At 37.4% G+C, this 22,609-nt stretch overlaps 1 protein-coding gene across 28 annotated transcripts in view; it reads right to left on the bottom strand.

The window, feature by feature from the left end:
* NEK11 (NIMA related kinase 11) overlaps nt 1–22,609 on the bottom strand; it is a 310,863-nt gene that overhangs the window by 192,811 nt on the left and 95,443 nt on the right. For 20 of the 28 annotated variants that reach the window (XM_077991454.1, XM_077991457.1, XM_077991464.1 and 17 more), the window contains 3 exons: nt 5,686–5,835; nt 5,514–5,592; nt 3,070–3,155 (listed from right to left, as the gene is read on the bottom strand). The exons of 6 other annotated variants lie outside the window; for them this stretch is intronic. In XM_077991454.1, the coding sequence (XP_077847580.1) occupies nt 3,070–3,155; nt 5,514–5,592; nt 5,686–5,835 (315 nt within the window). The remainder of the gene's footprint in view (nt 1–3,069; nt 3,156–5,513; nt 5,593–5,685; nt 5,836–22,609) is intronic. 2 more of the 28 variants (XM_077991458.1, XM_028843692.2) reach the window with 1 other exon arrangement.

The raw sequence follows: 22,609 nt of genomic DNA, 5'->3' as shown, positions 1-22,609 counted from the left end.
AGGCATGATTCCTCAGCAGTACAGAAGCTATGATGTAGACCCCCAGGGCACCCGCGGCTGCACTGCAAGCAGGCATGGTCAGGCTGGGCCTCAGGAGAGGACAGAAGATCAAGGGGTGCTCAGGTCAGATCAGCCTCCTCTGATGGGCAAGACTGCCTGCAGAGTTCAGGTCTGACAGTTCCCCTGGGTCTAAAGTCTCCCATGGGAGCAAGTCAAGCCAAGGGGATGGTCTCCCTGGCCATGCTCTGCTGCAGACACTCAAGCACCAAACCCTCTGGGCTCCACATCTGCTGGTGTGCTGCCCCTACTACTTCTCTAAGCAGCTCTCCCTACCAACTCAGGTGTCCCTGGTGATCAAGGGGTCTCCTCCAGCTGGAATTCCAGAGGCCTGTGGCAAGAGTAGGTTGCTCCCTGCCAGTTCAACTCACCCATTCCCCCAGCATCACTGGAGACCAGGAATGGGTCCTGGTGCACAGGTGTACAGTGGCCCCATGCAGGATTCCCAACTTCCTCCCCCTTCAGCCCAGCTTCTGTGCCTTCTCTCCAGCCACTCTCAGGAACATCTGTTAGGAGTGTGCCAGTAGTCCTGGTCCCTCAGTGGCAGCTGTTCCACCTGGCTGCACCTAGTTGGGCACCTTGTCCCCTACCTCATGCTAAATTTTATTGACTCTGTCTTCTATTCCAGGCTTAATACAGTAGATATTTTTGTTGTAGCATGGTGTCATGGTTAATTACACAGATTAATAACACACTCTGGGTTCAAGAATACACAAACTTTTTCCCACTGCCCAGACTGTAATGGACAATGTCTACACTCCCAGGACCAACATAAGATTTAGGATAGTGAGATACCTCAGGAGCAAAATCTAAGGGGGCACCAAAAAATTCAGTAACCAAGATAATTTTAATGAAAATTATTTTTAAAAATCAAAGTTAATTTCAAAAAGCTATAAAGACTACAATAGCAAAATTTTAAGGACAGGACCCAACCCTGAACTTATACAATTCCACCTCACTTTCCTCACCCTGATCCTGGCCCTGCTGGACCCTGTCTTTAAACTTTTATTATTTTGTTACCAGGGATTTTAAGCATTAATTTGGAGTTTTACAATACTACATTAAAATTTGATCTTGATTATGAGTTTTTGGTGTCCCATTGAAATTTTGCCACAGGGTCAAGGGCCTCACTTGCATTATCCTGGTCCCAGCAGATCGCTGTGAATACCTTTAGACCTTTTTTTTTTGTGGAATGTTCACAGCCTCTTCAGTGTTTTTGATCCCAACAATCAGCACATAAACCTCTTTCGATGTATTGTTAATGTTAAGCATGTTTCTTTAACTGAAAAAGAGGCTAAATAATCACATTGGCTAACATTTTAGCAGGTAATAACCCCATGCTTATAAGCACTTTACATGAATTAACTCACTTAAATGCAGAGCAACTCTGTAAAGTAGGTACTTTTTTTATAGTCATAGAGAGGTTAAGTAACTTGTCCAAAGTAATATAGAGTATTACCTGGGAGCTAGAATTTGAATTGAGAGAGTGTTATTAATCTGTGTAATTAACCACTATACCATGCCACAGCAAAAAATATTTACTGTATTAAGCCTGGAATAGAAGACATGGTCAATACAATTTAGCATGAGGGAGGGGGCAAGATGGCCGAAGAGAGGCAGCCAGGCAGACAGGGATGACTCGCACACGTCTAAAAATCTTCAGAGCGAAGGCACATTGAAAGAACTTCAACCACATTCTCAACGGCATTTGCTTCTCTTCCTGACTTGGTTAGGGCCCAATACTATAGAAGACATTTTGCACTCCACTCTTTCCTTGACAAACACTATGAGAAAATTGTAATGACCTCTGAGGACAGTTCTAATACCTCTCTGACACCATCCAGACCACAGACTCCAGAGGACATTCAATTTTCAGGAATATACATCTCTTATTTTGTCAGACCAATGGATCTCCTTGAAACATAGTCATAGATCTCAAAAATAGCAGTGACCATCTGAAGTTAATATTTCATAATGTAAAATACCCTCCAAACAACTGGATTCTAGAACACTGTTAATTGTAAACAGTGTCAGTTTTATAACTGCAGTACAAAATGATAGCCAAAACTAGTCCAGTATTTAAAAAATATCTACTACTCTCACATCTCTAGTTAATAAAATACAATTGGAAATTTCGATGTTTCTTGAAATAGCAGATAATAAACCATAAAAACAAGGTTATTAGGAACATGCCTAAAAATTTACCCCCTGTGGTATATAGTGTATCTTAACTGGAGATCATGCAAATTTCCTCAGTTTGAAAGTGAAGATGGAAAGCAAACATGGTGGAGTTGAGAAACATTGGACTGGGTGTTGGAGGAGTGTATTTGTGCTAGAGCAGCCTATTGAGAGCTTCTGTTTTCACTCCACTGTCCTGCACACCTCTTGTATACTACAGTCGTTCATGACTGTACAACTATGCAAAAACCCAAAACATACGAACCTAGTATTCTGGGTTCTTGCAAGTTACAGAACAAAAATTTTGAACGAGGTAGGAGAGGGAAGTTAGATCAGGAAATAAATTTGTTTCTTTGGGAAATACATTGTTTAGTTCTTATATGAAGGAATGTATATTTCAAGAAAGTGAATTTCAGCTTATTTTCAATTGTCCCAGGACTTCACAATGTTCTCTTGTCAATAGATACTCTGCCAGTTCACATTAAACAAACAACATGTGAAAGCCATTTGTGGTTATTATGGAAGGCTCATTAGCATAAATGTTACTAAATATTTGGGATATTAACTTCTCTATATCCTTGCAAGGCAACTGCAGAGCTACCCTGCAGATTTGTAAGCTGTGCAGTGGTTTAAACTTTTATGATTTCAATTTGCTACCACCTGGGGTAAAGGGCTTTGGAACACCAAGTTCCTGAAGCTCCTTAATTTCTTGGCAAGACTTAAGTGAATTCTAGGATACTCCATGCAGTCAGTTTAGTGCTAATAGATTTTTAAAGACAAATGCATTCAACATTTACACTCGATGGGCTTTTTAAAAACAAAGCAATTACTTACATGGTATTAATTAAACGAGCAGCCTCCTTCTGACAATCCAAATTCTTGTCTTCCAGAGTCATTTCTGAATGTCTACACATTAGGTGCTGCAAAAAAGTTCAACAACCCTGACATACCTTAAAGGCTCCTCTTTCGGGATGAAAGGGAATAAATTACCAAGTATCTTTTCAGATTTGGGGTACTTTTGACCACGGCAGGGAGCCTGAGAACAAAGCATGCTATTTTTTCCTGGGTTCCGTAAAATTACATGGTAGCTTTTCCAAGAAGATTTTGCAGGGTCAGGCTCCTGCCTGTCTCTCCAGCTTCATCTTGCACTGCTTGCTCTCTCACTCCCTTTTGCCAATCATGGGCAGGCCTACTTTCAGCTACAAGAAGATACAAGCTTTTTCCAACCTCCCAGACTGTAGAGGACAGTATCTACACCCCCAGGGCCAGTGCAAGGTTTAGGCAAGTGAGATACCTCAGGTGCAAAATCTAAGAGGACACCAAAAAACTCAGTAACCAAGATAAACAATTTTAATGAACATTATTGTTAAAATTAATGTCAAAAAACTATAAAGAATACAATAGCAAAACGTTAAAGACAGGATCCAACCCTGAACTTACACAATTCCACCTCACTTGCCTCACCGTAATCCTGGCCCTGCTGGATCCTGTCTTTAAACTGTTAATACCTTGTTACCTGGGATTTTAAGCATTAATCTGGATTTTTAAAATATTACTTTTAAAATATTATGAGTTTTTAGTGTCCCCTTAAATTTTACCCCAGAGTCAAAGGGCTCACTTGCCTCATCTTGGTCCCAGCAGATCCCTGTGAATACTTTTTGACCCGTTTTATTTTTTTTTGAATGCTCACAGCCTCTTCAGTGTGTTTTTGATCCCCACAAGCAGCATATGAGGCTCTTTTTCAGAGGACCACCTGCAGGTTCTACTGGATCCCATTTGGCCTTCACAGAAGGAGAGATGGAAGTACCAGGAAACCTAAGCCTGCCTCCGTCTCTCCTGTCCTGCCTTCCCCATGACCGCGTGGGCTTCCCTGAGAGCACAGGCTCACATACGAACCCTCCCATCGGTATCTACCTCCAAGGCACAACATCATCAGGACCTTTGTGCCAGCTATTCCCTGTGATTCGAACACTGTTTCTGAGGCTCTTTACATGGCTGGTTGCTTCCCATTGGCTCACTGGTAAAGAAATGTCAAGTACTCCTTTGACCACCAAAGCCCTTCCTTTCTCCCTTATTTTTACAGGATCCTGTTTGTTTATTATACTTTCTTCCTAGTGCTAGGCATATACTTATGTTATTTACATCCTTACTTTTTCTTGGTTATTGGCTTCTCTCACTAGTCAAGCTTCAAAAGGACAGGAAACATACCTGTTCCTTTCATTTTGGCATCCCCTGGTGTCAGCACAGTGCCCAGCACTCAATTAATAAGTACACATCATTTATCACCTTTGCTTCCTTTGGATTTGCAACATGCCCCACTGATGAAAAGCTATGCACAGTTTTTAAGATGGATGACCATTTTGTGGTTCTTCTTAAAGTTACCCATAAAATTAGAGGAAACTTGCTTCAGGGATTTGTATTGTAAAACCCTGAGAAGTTAAAAACAACAACAACAACAACAACAACAACAAAACACCCAAAAGCCCTCTAAAGAGGGGACCATTTGCTGCTTTCTTAATACCTGAGACACGGCCTCTATATCACATTTCCTAATTTACAAGAAAACAAAATAAACTTAGCTAATCATTAAAAAGTATTATTGTGATATATAATAAAGGATTGGAATTATAAATGCTCAGTGATAATCCTAGATTTTAGTATTCTCTGTTACTATATTCTTGTCCTTGCAGGGATATAGTTACAAAGTGTTTGAGTAAGATCTGTCCACAGGGCTCCAAGGACAGATGTTGAATTTTGACATAAAAAACCCCTCACTTCTCATTTTCAATGGCACTAGGGAATGGGAGTTCACACACACCTTATTTTGGAAAGAGATTGTGCTGACTACTATTTTTCTCAGCTTTTTAAAATTCGTATTTATTTATTTATTTTTGAGACAGAGTCTCACTCTGTCACCAGGTTGGAGTGCAGTAGCACAATCTTGGCTCACTGTAACCTCTCCCTCCTGGGTTCAAGTGATTTTCCTGCCTCAGCCTCCTGAGTAGCTGGGACTACAGACACACACCACCACGCCCAGCTATTTTATTTTATGTTTTTTGTATTTTTAGTAGAGACGGGGTTTCACTATGTTGGCCAGGACGGTCTCGAACTCTTGACCTCGTGATCTGTCCGCCTCGGCCTCTCAGCTTCTTTTTGACCTTTTTCCTCCTTTCTGGTTGATTCTTACTGCATCGTATCCCCTCTGCATATCTTCAAGTCATGGAATGTGTATACAAATGCTAATACCTGTTTCGAAGAATCCCTTTCATTTTAAATACCTGTAGCTGCTCATCAATGTAAGGGATCTTTAAAATTTCGATAGCAGATGGTCTTAATGAAGGAGTCTTGTTCAACATGCTGTAATGTTTAAAAAGAAAATTATTTTTCAAATGAACTAAAATATAAGTACAATTTTCAACTATTTCTGGGACAACATATTTATTTCTATACCTTTCCATGATGGCATTTAGTTCTTTTGGATATCTCTCAGGGAGAGAAGGTGTGTCACCTTCAACAATTTTTAAAACAATGGATAAGAAATTGGAGCCAGCGAATGCATGATTCATGCAGCACATCTCATATAAAATGCATGCCAGTGACCTGAAGACAAAGTCAAAGAATTTAAACAAGGAACAAATATCCTATTTTAAATTTTTTCATCATACAAAACCTCAGATGTGTTGGGGCATTGGCTGTGAGGCACAAACACACAATCAGTAGTTGACTTAAAAACTGCAGTTTCATACTGTTTTTTTCCATTTAAAGACATGTTTACCAAAAAAAAAAAAAAAAAAAAGGGAAAGAATAAAGCACAAAAGTAAGTCTGAATGACAGCTTCTTTATCAAAGAATAAGCAGCCCAAGAGTTAACAACATGCCCACACATAGTAAAGATTCTAAGTATTTGATCAATGTAAGGATTTTTTGAATTAGCCTTTAATAAATAAAATGCAGCTGAAGATTATCTTCCTAAGGCAGTTTGATAATTTTATATATGCAAAATATAATTTTAATTTAGCAGCCTAACCTTCCCTCTAATGTGCATCCAAGCATTTTTAAAAGGAAACTGGCATTATTTATTATTCTCTGAATATAATCCATTTGCAAGTGGGGTGGAAGAGCAGCTACTTGAAGCCCACATTAAAATGCATAATTCTCCTATGGTGAGTATGAAACAGAATATTAAAATTCTAGATAAGTCCAACACTGATTTGGATTAACCATGCAAATCAATAACCTCTAAACCAGCAGGAAAATATTTTAAATAACTCTACATCATTAAAAAAAAACTGAAAGAGAAATTCCTGTCTGAGCTTAGTATTAAGAAATAATAGCACTTCTCCTGAATAATGAATTATTTTTATCTTATGGACATTATGAATTATGTAACTGTCCAGGTTTTCCTTTTCATGTTAGTCACTTGAAAGATAAGAAATAAACTTGTGATTGACCTTGTGTAAGTTACATTTTATGTAACTTTTAACAATGTCCTTAATACAACAAAGGATAGACAGAAATAAATACATTAATAATATCATTGAACTATTTTGTGGGTGTTCATGAAAATGTGCATTTGTAAGAGAATTTTGGATACATACACTGAGAATATTTCTGTTCCAGTAAATAATAACACTAAAAATTTCCAACTGAGCTGATTGGTACTTTACATTTTACAAAGCACTGACAATATCTCAACAGTCCCTCATAACTTCCCAGTGAAATAAAGTAGAGCCCATGTAATATTTTTCCCATTTTATAGGTAAAAAATTGGCTCAGAAAACTTAAATGACTTGGCCAAGGTCATATAGGTAGTAAATGGTAGAACTGACTTTTGAATTAAGGCATTTATTTTTCAAAATCCTAGACTGTTTCCATTAAAGAATGCTAGAAAGAAGGGGGAGATGTTAGAACAAAGTGCATGAAATCAACTAGAATACCAATATCAATGTAAATATTAAAAATGACAAAAACTATTTGAAAATCAATAAATTTTGCATCTATCTGAAAAACTATTAAATGGCATCTGGTTAGATTTCTATACCCAGAAAAAACATTCCTTCAAATTAAGATGAAATAAAGATGTTTTTAGCCAAGCAAAAACAGAGATTTCATTATCAGCAGGAAAGCATTTCTTAAATCCTAGACATAAATTTTTCTAACAGAAGAAAAATGATCCAGACAAAAACAATGAGTACAAGAAGAAATAAAGAGCACCAAAAAAGTAATTTTGTGAATATGCATAAATGAATATTAACTCTACAAAATAAAATTAACAATATCTTGTGGTGCTTAAAAATTACGTAGAATAAAAATTCATGACAAAAATAAGGCAAATGACACAAGAGGGAAAAGATTCCAATTAAAAAACTAAATTATCAGACTGGAAAAATAAAAGGTATATTCTGCTCACAAAACAAACTTTAAATGTAGGAACACAGAGAGGCTGATAGAAAAACCATACAAACACCAAAATGGCAAGAAACACGACTAAGATTAAGATGGTGGATCAATAAAACAAGCAAACCACCAGGAATATAAAACAATTCTAAATCTGTATACACCCAATAATGTGTGTGTGTGTGTGTGCATGTGCATCGTGTGTGTGTGTATGAAGCAAGAACTGACAGAATTAAAAAAATAAATCAAGATAGAAAAAATCTACACGATGACAAAATTGACATAACTGGCAAGCTGATGTAAATGCAACCAACAATAACAGAATTCAATGTTTTTTCAAGGGCACAGGGAACATTTACCAAAATTGACAATTTACACAGGGCCATAAAGCAAGCCTTAACAGTTTTTAAGGACTGAAATCTTCAAAGCCTGATCACAGTAAAATTGTGCTAGACATGAATAACAGAGCGATAGAGAAAAAGAGATAATTGTAAAACCATAAAATTTCCAACTGCTTGAAAACTAAGAAATACACATCTAAATAATCCTTAGGTCAAACAAGAGATTAGAAACAGTTTTAATGGAATGCTAACGAAGATACCAAATATCAACACATTGAATGCAGTTAAGGTGCTTACAGCAAAATTCAAAGTATTAAATGCATATATTACAAAAAAAAAAGCTTAAAATCTATCATATAAGTCAACTTGAGAAGCTAAAAAAACAGCAAATCACACCAAAGAAAGTTTAAGGAAATAAATTTTAAAAGAGAAGAAATGAATGAAATAGAAATAAACAATAGAAACAAAGTCAGTGAAGACTAATACATTTAATAGATCTCTAGCAAGGCTGATCAAGAAAATCAGAAAAAAAACACAGATTAACAATAACACAAATAGAAAAAGGTGCAACACTATAGACTCCACAGATATTAGAAAGTATTAAGATGACATTATAAACATGTTTTTTCCAATAAATTTGACAATATGGATAAAGTTAACAGTCTTCTAAGAACACAACTTACTGACACAAGAAGAAAAACATAATCGGAATAGTTTTTTATCTATTAAACAGAGATAATTTCTTATTTAAGGTAATAAAACTCAAAGCAGAATTACCATTTGACCCAGCAATCCCATTAGTGGGTATATACCCAGAGGAATATAAATCATTCTACTATAAAAACACATGCATGCATATGTTCATTGCAGCATTGTTCACAATAGCAAAGATATGGAATCAACCTCAATGCCCGTCAATGGTAGACTGGATAAAGAAAATGTGATACATATAAATGATGGAATATAAAAGAATGAGATCATGTCCTTTGCAGCAACATGGATCAACCTGGAGGCAAACTAATAGAGGCACAGAAAACCAAACACTGCATTTTCTCACGTATACGTGGGAGCTAAACATTGACTACATGTGAATGCAAAGAAGGGAACAACAAACACTGGGGCCTACTTGAGGGTAGAGGGAGAGGAGGAGGTTGAGGAACTCAAAAATAAAAGTAAAGAGGCAGTTGCTGTAACAAACTATAAACAAACAAATAAATAAAGGTTTAAACACAAAAAATATAGTTAACAATAATTTATTATGTATTTCAAAATAGAAGATTTGGAATGTTCCCAACACAAAGAAATGATAAATGTTTGAAGCAATGAATATCTCAATAACCTAGATTTGATCATTATGCATTGTAAGCTTGTATCAATATACCACATGTGCCCCATAAACATGTACGATCATTATGTATGCATAAAAATTTTTTTAATTAAAAAAAACTGCCTATTGTGTACTATGCTTAACACCTGGGTAATGACATAATCTCTACACCAAGCCCATGTGACATAATTTATATATATATATATGTATATATATGTATGTATGTATAAAACAAACCTACACATGTACCCCTGAACCTAAAAGTTTAAAATAATAATAATTGAGATAGACAACAGAAGTATCCCCTGACCCTCTATCTCAAAAGTAAATATTATAAAGCAATCCTTGTAAGAACAGGAGCTACATTTGTTTGGTTTTGTTTTTGCCTACCAATGTATTTTCAGCACAACAACAGAACAGTGGCTAGCTGTATCTTTTCAATAGAGATATTTGTTGAATACAGAAAAATAAAACAAAATAATAAAAAGCTCTTGCAAAGAAAAACTCCAGGACCAGATGGCTTTACTGATAAATTCTTCCAAACATTTAAGAAATAAATAACAATAATCTTGCTCAACCTCTTCATTTTGTAAGACTAGGACAAGTTTGATACTAAAATATAACAAGGATATTATATGAAAGGAAAATTACAAGCAAACGTTTTCATGAATGTTGATTCAAATAACCCACATTTACACACACATATTAGCAAATAGAATACAGTGACATATTAAAAAGATAATACATCATGACCACATAGATTTTATTTCAGAAATACAGAGTTGACTTAATATATGAAAATAAACAAATATATATCTCATTATAGAAAAAAGTTGAAAAACCATATCACCATCTTGATTGATGCAAAAAAGCATTTTATAAAATTCAAAACTTATTGTATTTTTAAAAAGAAGAAAACTCCTAGCACACCAGATATAGGAGGGAACTTCCTTAATCTGATTTTTTGAAGCTTAAAAATATATAGTAAACATGATGCTTATTGGCGAAATATTGAAAGTTTATTATTTTCTTCTGAGATTAGGAACAAAATAAGAATGTCTACTATCATCACTTCTATTGAACACTGTAATGAAGGTGCTGCCCAAAGTGATAATGCCAGAAAAAGTAAATTTTTAAAAAAATCTATAAAGATTAGTAAAGAAAACATTAGACTGTCATTAATCATGTCAACATGATTGTGTACAGAAGAAATTCCAAAGACCTGACAAACTGTTAGACTTAACGAGGGAATTATGCAAGACTGCTGAATACAAAGCCCTTCATTTCTATAAACTTGCACAAAAACACACTTAAAGTGGCCCACAAAATACCAGCCAAAATCCTAGCAGACATTTTGGCAGGAACTGACAAGCAGATTCTAAAATTTATATGGAAATACAAAGGGACCTGAATAGCCACAGCAATTAAACAAGAACAAATTTAGAAGTTTGTATGACCAAATATCAAGATTTATTATAAAGTTATATTGCTTATATTATAAAGTTATATTACCTATGAAAGTGTGGTATTGGCAAAGAAGAAAAAACTATATACCAATGAAATAAAATAGAGGGCTCAAAAACAGATTCACACATATTTAATCACTTGATTAACGCAAAAATAAGCTGCACTCCATGGTAGAGGAAAATATGACTTTTTCAACAAATTATGCTGGGCCAATTGAATATTCATATAGAAAAAAATGTACTTGGATTTCTGTCTCATACCATGTGGCCACATACATACACAGATCAATTACAGATAGATGTTACTGTGAAAGATAGAATCAAATTGAGTCGGCTTTAAAAGAAAACAGGAGAAGATAGAATCAACTGAGTAGGCTTTTAAAAGAAAACAAGAGACTATCTTCCTGATCTTGGAATAGGCAAAGATTTCTTAAACAAGACACAAAAGGCACTAGTGATAAAGTTATGAACTTACAAAATGAACTTCATTAAAATTACAAACTTCTATTCATAAAAAGACACCATTAGGAGAGTGAAAAGGAAGACACATAGTGTAAGAAAATATCTGCAACTCAAATATTCATCAGACTACCAAAATATGGATAAAATTAATTAAAACTTCTATAAATCAATAAGAAAAATGAGAGAATCCAATAGAAAAATGGGCAAAAGACTTAACAGACACTCAATGGCCAAAAGCCATGAGAAGACGCCCAACATTTTTAGTCATCAGAAAAGTGCAAATTAAAACCATTGTGTCCTACCACTACATGCTACACACTCATCAGAATGGCTAAAAAGAAAAAGACAGACAATACCAAGTCAGTACTTGTTAAACTATGAAAAAAAAAGTTTCCTTAGGAAAACAAGAGGGGCTAAATATCACTTAAAAAATATAATCATCAAGTTGAACCAAATACTTTTACTAATGTAGAATGTGTAAAATATTTACGTTATGAATTGCCACAATATACTTAGTTATTTCCCCATAGAAGAATCTATAATTCAAACTTCAAGAATGTCCTCTTATACAGAATAGTAGAGTTACAAGAGACTATAAACATTTGCTCATTTCAAACTCTGGTTTTATCAGTGAGAAAACCAAAGCTGAGAGAGAGGAAGTAATTTGCCCAGAAAGGTACCATGTCAGATCAGCTCATGTTGGTATTGGTATTAGTTCTCATCCAATACTTTTTAAAATTTCTCTTTTAAAAAGTTACATTGACCACATTCTGTTATATAGCCTAATACACACATAATAATCTGAAAACTGAAAAAAAGAAATCAAATTTGCAAGTCCAAGTAACAGAAGGCTAGCAATCACTCAGCACCTACACACTCTCTTCTGACGATTTATGCTCACCCCACATAGGCTCAGGGTCTCCTTGAGGAGAAGATTAGAAACAGAACAAGCTAGACAACCTCTCCTGGCCTGGGCATATCTGAAGGGTTGTATGGGAGCAACAATCTCTGATCCAGAACACTTTAAAGTGTCTTGGAAGCAGCTATTAGATTGTCTCCACCAATAATACAAATGGTAACAACAATAATGATAATAATAGTAATAATGAATATGATAGCTGGAATGTTAATAGTGTTCACTATGAGCCAGGCCCTCTTCTATGTTCCTTTCATATTTTAACTCATTGACTTACCCTCACAACAATCCTAATGAGGTAGGAACTATTATTATCATTCCCATATTTTAGATGAGAAAACCATAAGATTAGGTAAATTGTTCAAGGTTCCATATTGAGTAGGTCATAAAGCTGGGATTGTAGCCCAGGCTATCTGGCTGTAGAGACACAGACTCTCTATGCTATCCTGCTTCTGGATCTTGCACCAATCAGAGCATTCTGGATCACGAAAGGCTCTCCTGAGTTGGAAAACATGGCTAGCCCTGACAGAGCCTTTTAAGCAGGGGCTGATTTCCCAAGATAATTTCAGGTTCTATATAGAACCTTAATTCACTTTTAAAAATCATTGGGGCCTTAGACAACAAACTATGCAGGGCATCACACCACGGCAAATATAGGGCACACAGACAATGAGACCTTCTGTGGAAAAAGGAAGGCAGACAAGTTTGGTTTTGCTTGGAAGGAAAGGGCTTAGTGGTCTATTAACGGTGAATTGATCAACAAGTCAAATTCTGGTTTGATGGAGATGTAACTCTACTTTGATGAATTTATTAAGGTTATAAAAAGATGTGGTAGGCCAGGCACAGTGGCTCACACCTGTTATCTCAGTGACTTGGGAGGCTATGCTGGGGCAATGAGTTGAGGCCAGGAGTTTAAGACCAGCCTGGGCAACATAGCAAGACCCCATCTCTACAAAAAATAAAAATATATTAACTGGGTATGGTATAATACACACCTGTATTCCTAGCTACTCCAGAGGCTGGGGTGGGAGGATCACTTGAGCCCAGGAGTTTGAGGTTACAGTGAGCTATGATTGCACAACTGCACTCCAGCCTAGGCAACAGAGTGAGACCATCTCTAAAAATAAATAAAAATAAAAAAAGATATGCAATTATCTGGCTAAAGAAACTATGGAACAATTAGATCTATAGGCTAACTTAGTAATCAGTTAATTCTGATATAAGTCTACAGTACTCTCTGTTTTGGAAATCCTCTCAGTATGCAGTGCAATTACCTGTTTCACTTTGATGACTAATATTTGCTTGCACTCTAGCACATAGAGAAGACTTCATTTATCAGCCAGTAACTTGTGGAAACGGACCTGCTATAGTGGTCCCAGTGTACCTACCCCTAGAATGGGCGCCAGTAACTGAAACTTGGACCAACTGATTACAGAAACTACCTTGACACTCAAAGGTAAAAGATTTTTGGTTACCTACCATATCTCAGAGCCCCTGTCAGTGTTTCCCAAACTTTAACATACATGCAAATCACTTAGGGGTTTTGTTAAATACATATGGTAGGTAACCAAACTACATATGGTGACTATATTTCTATGTACCAAGTGTTTTTTTTTTTTTTTTTCTAGTTTCCAACCAGACATTTCCATATAGGAATAATCTAAAACTCTTTACTTCCATCCTTTTAAAATAATTTTCTTTTGTTTGACTCCCAGGTCTTCAGTCTGTTGATACAAAAGTAGATTGGGGGTGGGAGAGAGCTGAAATAAACAAGTGAGACGTGTATTTTACTTAGAAGTCTACGATTTGCATTCCTTTCTTTTTCCAAAATACAGACAACTTTGAAGAGGTAAGCAAATAAATCCCTGAGGGAGTGAATACAAGCAATGAAAAAGAAGGCTGGGATCAGGTGTCTGTGAAGCAAATTACACCTGAACTCCATAAACTTACCATCTGTCCAAGTTGAACAACTTGTCCGGAACTACTGAGAAAATTTTTGAAGCACAGGTTGATTGACAATAAATCACAAATGTAATTCAGGCTTTGTCTTGTCTTAAGGTAACTAAATTTACCCTTCAAAATCTGCCAGACTCTGCAAAGGCAGGCCTGCCCCAGGGCAATGCATGACTCTAGTTGGTTAGGAAGTTTTGTTGATCTTCTAGATAATGTTTTTATTTGATGTAATTGAGGAGCATCCTGATATATTCATCTAGAAAAGAGTAATCAGTTCAATCTATGGAATTCAATCAAAATATAACGAAATGAAAATAAATATAACGAAAACCATTGGGCTGCTTGAAGTAATAGTACGTAAGAAACAATATTATATAGCAATTGTTTATGAATAACCTACCATATCTCAGAACCTCTATCAGTGTTTCCCAAACTTTAACATATATGCAAATCACTTAGGGGTTTTGTTAAAATACTGATTCCAAGCATTTGGGGGGAAACAGTATATACAGTGGAAGCATAGTTTTTAGATCTTTCTTGAATCCACATATGAAAACAGAGCAGCTACAGAACAAAACTCAAAATCCATGAATAATATTTATTATAATTTATAATAAAGTCAGGTGATAAGATGTCCCCTTGAACCTCACAGTGCAAGTGAAGGAACACAAACCACATAGCTACATGACTGGCATAGTATCAGCATCTCTGTGAGAAGAAGCAGAGGGAAGCAACGGAGTGATCCAGGGACATGACAACAGAAGAACCTCAAACTATCCACAGTGGGCCAATCTAAGCATAGCAATTAAACCCAGCAGGGGTTCTGCCCAATCCAAAAGCAGGGTGAATGCAAGAAATCCCAAGATAAGGCTTAAAGCAGCTGGAGCAAAATAGTTCAGGGCTGTCCAAAAGAATTTATTGAACTCATGGAAATGTTCTTATTTCCACAAACAATAGCCACCAGCCACATTTGGCTTTTGAGCACTGAAAATGTGGCTAGTGTGACTGATGAGCTGAATTTTTTAAAGAATATTTAAAAAGAAAAGTGAACTCATTTCTTTTATCATATTCTAATATACTGCCACATTTTAGGGAAGACGACCCATAAAATTATAGACAAAACAAGGTTTGGGTGCATTTTCTCCTGTTCATACCAGCTCTTTCTAATTATTTTCCTCCATAACTGAGCTTTACAATGTTTCAAGGAAGATTATCAAATCTCTCTCCTCTGTAGTGGTCCCATGTCCTCCATACCGTAAGAATGTGGCTAATGGAGGAAAAAGATTAAAACCAGTGAGTGAGGAGGACAAGGAGACCACAGGGTGGCAGAAGAGAAAAACTGACCAAAAGTCGAAGCTTCTTTGCATCTTTAGCTGTTCTTGAGGTCACAGTTATAGATTCTATGCAAACCATACAGCTTGGGAAAGGATGTGGACAGTGATCGGAGTTGGGGTAGGGAGGTAGGTTGGCAATGGAAACAATGATCAAAGCATCCTTACATTACCAACGGTTATTCACTCAGCCACTCCATCAAGACCGAATATGGCAACAGCCAGCACTGCCCATGGGGCATCAACTGCTTCATACTTTGACCAAATTGCTATGTTCCAACTACTTTAATAATTTTATATCATCTCTGGAGGCTCTTTTATGATGGACAGAACATCAAAAGTAGTAGAACATGCCAGGTTAATAGAAGACCTACCTATCTTCCTCCTTTGATCTTCACCAATCTTCTCCCTCCTGTCAGTTTTCTATAGCCCAGCTGGCATCATAGTAAGACTGACTCCCCTGGTAGATTGATTGCACTCTGCAAATATTCTTTTTCCCTTCCCCCATGGGGGGACTTGGCATAGGACTTGCTTCAGTCAACAGAATATGGGTGGATACGAAGTGTGTCACAACTAACTGAGTGGAGGATCTAAAGGCAGACATATGCTCTCTCTCTAGCACTGTATTGTCCATGTTAGCTCAGAGCATAACCTGTGTCCTGGAACTGGGAAAACCATGGATCAGAGCAGGCTGCACCTTGGAATAGAAACTCAGTTAATCTGCAGTCCTCATGTAATGCCAAAAAAAAATATACGAAGTAACTGAGAGTTTTTTGGAGTTCTTTGTTAGAGCAGCAAAGCTGACTGATACATCATTCCTCTGCTTAACAGCCTTTAGCAGTTTCTCATACTCCAGAAGAGTACAAGCTTCTTATCATAATTACATGGGTCATTCACCATCTGACCCCTGCCCGCCCTTCAGTCAAATGTACCAACACTCCCCTCCTTGCCACACACACACTTTGTCCTACAGCTAATCAGAAGACCCTGAGCTTTCTCACGCTTCCATGTCCTTTCATACCTTTTCTCAGAGTCTTTCAGGAGTCAGAGAAGGTCCAAGTCATTTGTAACTACTTTTAAATTCCCAGTATATTTTTTAAATGAATAAATACCACAATAAAAGTTTCAAAATTGGTGGCATATCTGAAATTTTGGCATTAAACAAACACCTTTAACATATACCACCTCATTTGGAGATAACTTTAAACACACACATTTGAGGCCCTTTGTGAATGAGAAGGCCCTGGGCAAATGGTTCTTCTGGCCAGCCACTTTCCCTACACAGTTCCCTCCCTCTTCTCCCAGTGGGCACCCCTCATTTTTGGTCATTGACATTGGGTCTTTTTACATGAAATACATTTGCCAAACTCTTATCCATGGTTTCCCCATCCTGAGCAGGAATCATGCACTCTCTAAGACTGTAGCTGATGCTCTCTACCCCATCCCCAGCTGTCAATCACTCTCCACTTTATACATCAGAACATGTATTGTACTACAACAGTATACAGAATTTGTTTATATGTTTATCATTCCTTTGAGGACAGAAACCCTCATGTCTTCACGTCTCTTCCTTTCTGCAAATACTACCCTAGGGGCAAGAAAGAGTAAGGCTAAATGTATGAGCTGTTCTGGTACACTGCCTTTCTGAGGTAGGAGGAGAAGCCCTAATTTACGAATTTCCATGGTATAAATACCATGGTTGTTTTCAAGTTACTAATGTGACATCAGTGAACACTGACTTGAGAAGAATTGTGGATAAGTGGGTCTTATGAGCTGGTATGAGCTCCAGCATACCACTGAATCATGGGAGTGACAGAAAGATAAGGCTGGAGTCAGATGGTCCAGTGCTGGGGCTGACGTTGGGGTAGGGGTTGGGAGAAAGAAGGCAAGGTCAGGAGGAGTGAAAGAAGAGTTCTGAGGCACATGGAAAAGTTGCTGGTCTGGAAGTTCTCAGCTGTGGTCCAGGTTCTTGGGTTCTACCCACCAAACAGACCAGCAAGTAGAGTGCCAGATTGCTCTCCTGGCACAAGCTTCTTCTCTTAAGCAATTTATTGAGCCTTTTGACATAAAGAAAATGAACACTGCCAGATTGTCATATGGAGGCCTAGATTAGAGGCTACTTCTCAATTCCTGCCTGCTGCTCTCCTGATGAAATCCTGCTCCAGTCACCACTGCTGCATAAAAAACCACCCCAAACCTTAGTACCTTAAAACAACAATAATCAGTCATTCTGATCATGAATCTTTTTGGTCAGAGACTGACAGGGAAGCCTTGAATCTGCTCCCCACAGCATCTGCTGGTGATGCTCAACTGAGGCTTAAGGATCCACTTCCAAGATGGCTCACGCACATGACTGGCCAATTGATGCTGGCTATCAGCTGGAAGCTCAATGGGAGTAAAGATCAAAGGCCTTGGTTCCTCTCAATGTGGCCCTCTCCATGTTGGCCTCTCAATGTGCCACTCAGGCTTCCTCACAACAGAGTAGTTGGGTTCCAAGAACAAGAATTTCAAGAGAACCAAGCAAAATCTATGTTGTTTTTATTATCTAGATTCAGAAGTCACATAGCATCAATTTTGCCATAATCACAGCCTTACCCAAATTAAAGGTGAGGGAACACAGACCCCAACTCTCAATAAGAGTGTGTCAATATCACATTATAAAAAGAACATATGAGAAGTGATATGTTATGATGGCCATTTTTGGAAAATACAATCTGCCACATGCCCCTATGGATAATGGGACATTTTACCTTATGCTCCCATTCAAAGAGGTCTCTTTCCTCAGAAATCCAGGCCTGCCCAGGCTCTCAAGGCTATACTCTTTCCTCGCCCCTGATGTTCCCTGCTACAAAGTGCCCAATCCTGGAATTTGAAAGATTCAACCCCAGTTTGACTTCCTATAGAAAGACTAGTCTCAACTAGGGATTCCAAGAACCTAACCCACTTTTAGGAGAAGGACTTCCTGTACTGAATGCTATAAATAAATGAAGCCGGAAAAGTTTAACAGATTTCAGAACGAAGATAATGTTACATATGGGCAAACATTAACAGATGAAAACATAATTAGTATTAGGCCAATTCTCCTTTAAGCAAATTCTCCTGTCTCCAGTTAAAAAGCAACTTAAACAATGAAGAATGGTGATAAGATTTAATACTTGCCAAATAAATTTGCATGTTTGAAATAAGAACTTGTTAACACAAGTAAATTTTTCTTTTAGTAAGAGGAATGAAAGAAAATTCTGAGCTAAGCCTCCCTCTCCAATTCTCCCACAGAATTAACAAAACAAGAGTATATAAATTTGTCACATCATTTATTAATGACTTAAATCTCCTTGGTCTTCTATAACCTTCTTATACTTATATATTAATATCTTTTTCTAGATTCAGGAAGTTCTCTGTTATTATTCCTTTTAATAAACTTCTTACTCCTTATTTCTTTCTCCACTTCCTCTTTAAGGCCAGTAACTCTTAGACTTGCCTTTTGAAGCTACTTTCCAGATCTTGTAGGTGGGCTTCATTCTTTTTTTTTTTCTTTTTTCTCTTATCTCAGAGCTCTGTATATTTTCCAATATCCTGTCTTCAAGCTTACTAATTCTTTCTTCTACTTGATCAATTATGCTATTAAGATATGCTGATGCATTCTCCAGTTAATTGATTTCTCAAGTCCAGAACTTCTGCTTGATTCTTTTTAATTATTTCACTCTCTTTGTTAAATTTATCTGATAGAATTCTGAATTCCTTCACTGTGTTATCTTGAATTTTGTTGAGTTTCCTCAAAACAGCTATTTTGAATTATCTGTCTGAAAGGTTGCATTTCTCTGTTTCTCCAGGATTGGTGCCTAGTGCTTTATTTAGTTTGTTAGGTAAAGTCATGTTTTCCTGGTTGGTCTTGACACTTGTAAATGTTCATCAGTGCCTGGGCATTGAAGAGTTAGGTATTTATTGTAGTATTCACCGTCTGGGCTTGTTTGTACCCATCCTTCTTAGGAAGGCTTTCCAGGTATTTGAAAATACTTGGGTGTTGTGATCTAAGCTACATTTGCATTGGGGCTACCCCAAGCCCAGTAACACTGTAGTTCTTACAGACTTGTAGGGGTACCACAACTTGGTGGTCTTAGATAACATGCAGAATAATTCTTTGGATTACAAGGCAAAGACTCTTGTTCTCTTTGCTTACTTTCTCCCAAACAAATGGAGTCTCTGTATTGAGTTGCCTGGAACTGAAGGTGGGGTGACACAAGCACTCCTTTGGTCACCACTACCGGGACTGTGCTGGCTCAGACCTGAAGCCAGCATGACACCCTGTAACCATTTCCTATTACCTATGTTCACTCAAGGCCCTGGGGCTCTACAATCAGCAGATGATGAAGCCAGCCAGGTCTGTGTCCTTCCCTTGAGGGATGTGAGTTTCCTAGGTCCTGGGCAGGTCCAGAGATGCTCTCCCAGAGCCAGGGACTAGAGTTAAAAACCTTAGAAATCTGCATGGTGTTCTATTCTACTGTGGCTGTGCTGGCACTCAAGCCACATGACACAGTCCTTCCCATTCTTCCCTCCCCTTTCTATGTGCAGAGGAGCTTCACTCCATGGCCACCACCACTACAGGCCTATAGGGAATATTCCCAGGCTACCACTGATGCTCAATTAAGGCCTAAGGACTCTTCCTTCAGCTTGTGGTGAATACCACCAGGCCTGGAACTTATCCCTCAGGGCACCGGTTCCCCTCTGGCCCAGGGAAGGTCCAGAAATGCTATCCAAGACCTAAGACATGGAGTCAGAGACTCCAAGATCTCCCTTGGTCCTCTACACAACTGTGGCTGAGCTGTTACCTGGTTTTTGGTTCTTATGAAGGTGATTCCTTTGTGTAGACAGTTGTAAAACTTGGTCTTCCTCAAAGGATAAATGCTTGAGGGGAAGGATACCACATTTTCCATGATGTGATTATTCTGAATTGCATGCCTATATCAAAATATTTCATGTACCCCATAAATATATACATCTACTGTGTACCCACAAGAATTAAAAATTTAAATTTTTTTAAAACCTGGTGTTCCTGGGGAGGGCCATGATCAGTGGAGTCCTTATTCAGCCATCTTGTACTGTCATTCCTCTATCAATATCAATTTAACAAGGATTTATTAGCTATATTATTAACCTTTTTAAAATTCATCAGGCCAAATTAGTACTATCTGCAGAGTTTGTATCAACCATTTCATTCTAGTCATTGAAAAAAATATATTAATGCTCAAATATACTTCACCTGACTGCAATGTTTTCTTACCTAAGCTCCTATTGGATGAAAAAACTGACACCAGTGCTTATTCCCTAGGAAATCACTCCCTAGTCAATAGCTTCCTTCTGAACCCATATAAGAACTTCCCAGGCCACGGGCAATGAAAAAAAAATGAATTCTTTTGCTCCAGAGCTTTCTTCACTAAGAGGGAGCTGATGAAGCTGTTGGCTGCCAGCTACTAGATGGCCCCATTTTAGTTACAGGAAATGCTGCCAAGTTGGACTGTATTTCTCAAAAAAAAATAGGCTGTTGTCCCCATCCCTTCCCTGACCACCCTGGAAATGTTCTTCTGTGAGAATACTTTCTTGGTCCTGGCAGGTCAGGCAGGTGCTGGTTCTTCTCTGTTTTCTTCTACCCATAGCTAATCCTTGTCTGATACTTTGGCCCCAAGATCACGAGAGCCTGAGTCCAATGTTGGGCATGAACTAGACTCCTTCTCTGTCCCCTACCCAACCAACTTCCACACCAAATCTCCGAGAAAAACCCTGGGAGCTTCACAGTACACTCTGGATGTTGCCACTATTCCCACCACTGTTCCTTTACTTAAATCACCCAAAGAATATGGGGGCTACAAGATCAAAGAGCCGTCTGGTTGGCTTCTCACAACAAAGTACACAAGATCAACAGTGAAATACTGTTTTCTTTCTGTTTAATTGCAGTACCATTATTCAAATAATATTGCCCTTTATTTGTTTCTCCTACCAAAATAACATACTCTAACATTCATAGTTTAAATCAATTTAATGAGCTGGCCTAGGAACCCAACTCATATTTGTATTTCTCCTGTGGGTATAAGAGTATTCAACAATTGCTTATACAAATCAGCTGTGATCAAGGCATTGTCCTCAGTAAACCTAACTATCCAAACTTTGCAAATCACTTTATGCACTTTTGGAACCTAACCCACTTTTAGGAGAAGGACTTCCTGTACTGAATGCTATAAATAAATGAAGTCGGAAAAGTTTAACAGATTTCAGAACGAAGATAATGTTACATATGGGCAAACATTAACAGATGAAAACATAATTAGTATTAGGCCAATTCTCCTTTAAGCAAATTCTCCTTTAAGCATTATAAATATAATATGAACAGCTATTAGTGCTAAAATAAAACACTTGTCAATTATTCATAAGTGTTTCCAATCCTAAAAAAAAATCCACAATAAACAGATGCTACACACTGAGATTCAGAGATAGGTTCTCGACCTCATTCAATCTAATTTTTCTAAGAGTGTCTACTAAAGATTACTCATCACATGTATGTATCTGCCACTATAATTAATAGATATCTTATTCTTCCCATTTTAGGTTTGGCAATAGAAATTTCATTACCAGATAAGCCCACTTTGATTCTGATACAACCAAGGTAATTACTAAATCCATAATAAGGTGGTTATTTGGGGTCAGGATGATGATGAATCCTAAGCTTGTACTTGCTGAAAAGTTAATAATCTCTGCAAGGAGGGCTAACCTAAAGCTCAGAGAAACACATTAAAATCCTTCTGCATTTGTTATATATTGGAGGTTTTGGTTGGTTTTTTTTTTTTCTTTAGTTAGACATTTTTGTAATCCTAAACTACAGCAATACTGTCTGATATCCCATAATTCTCCATTATAGTAATAGTAATAGTAGGAGCAGTTTTTTTAAAAAGAAATAGCACTGACATAACTGACACAAATACTCTATGCTTTCCTTTCCTCTCCGTGGGTTCTGCTGCTTTCGCCTTCTAGGAGACATTCATCTGATCTGGAAAGCAGATACAGATGCCTGTCAAAAGGAGCCAGGTTTGTTACATATAATTCCAAAAACTTAAATGATAGGCTTTGTAAATTAATTTACTCTTAATTCAGATGACATAACATAATATCTTCCTGAGATACCATATAACCTTA

This window comes from Macaca mulatta, chromosome 2, assembly GCF_049350105.2.
Source record: "Macaca mulatta isolate MMU2019108-1 chromosome 2, T2T-MMU8v2.0, whole genome shotgun sequence".
NCBI lineage: Eukaryota > Metazoa > Chordata > Mammalia > Primates > Cercopithecidae > Macaca > Macaca mulatta.
The sequence above is the reverse complement of the archived record's forward strand: the minus strand, read 5'-3'. Positions and strand labels throughout refer to the sequence as shown.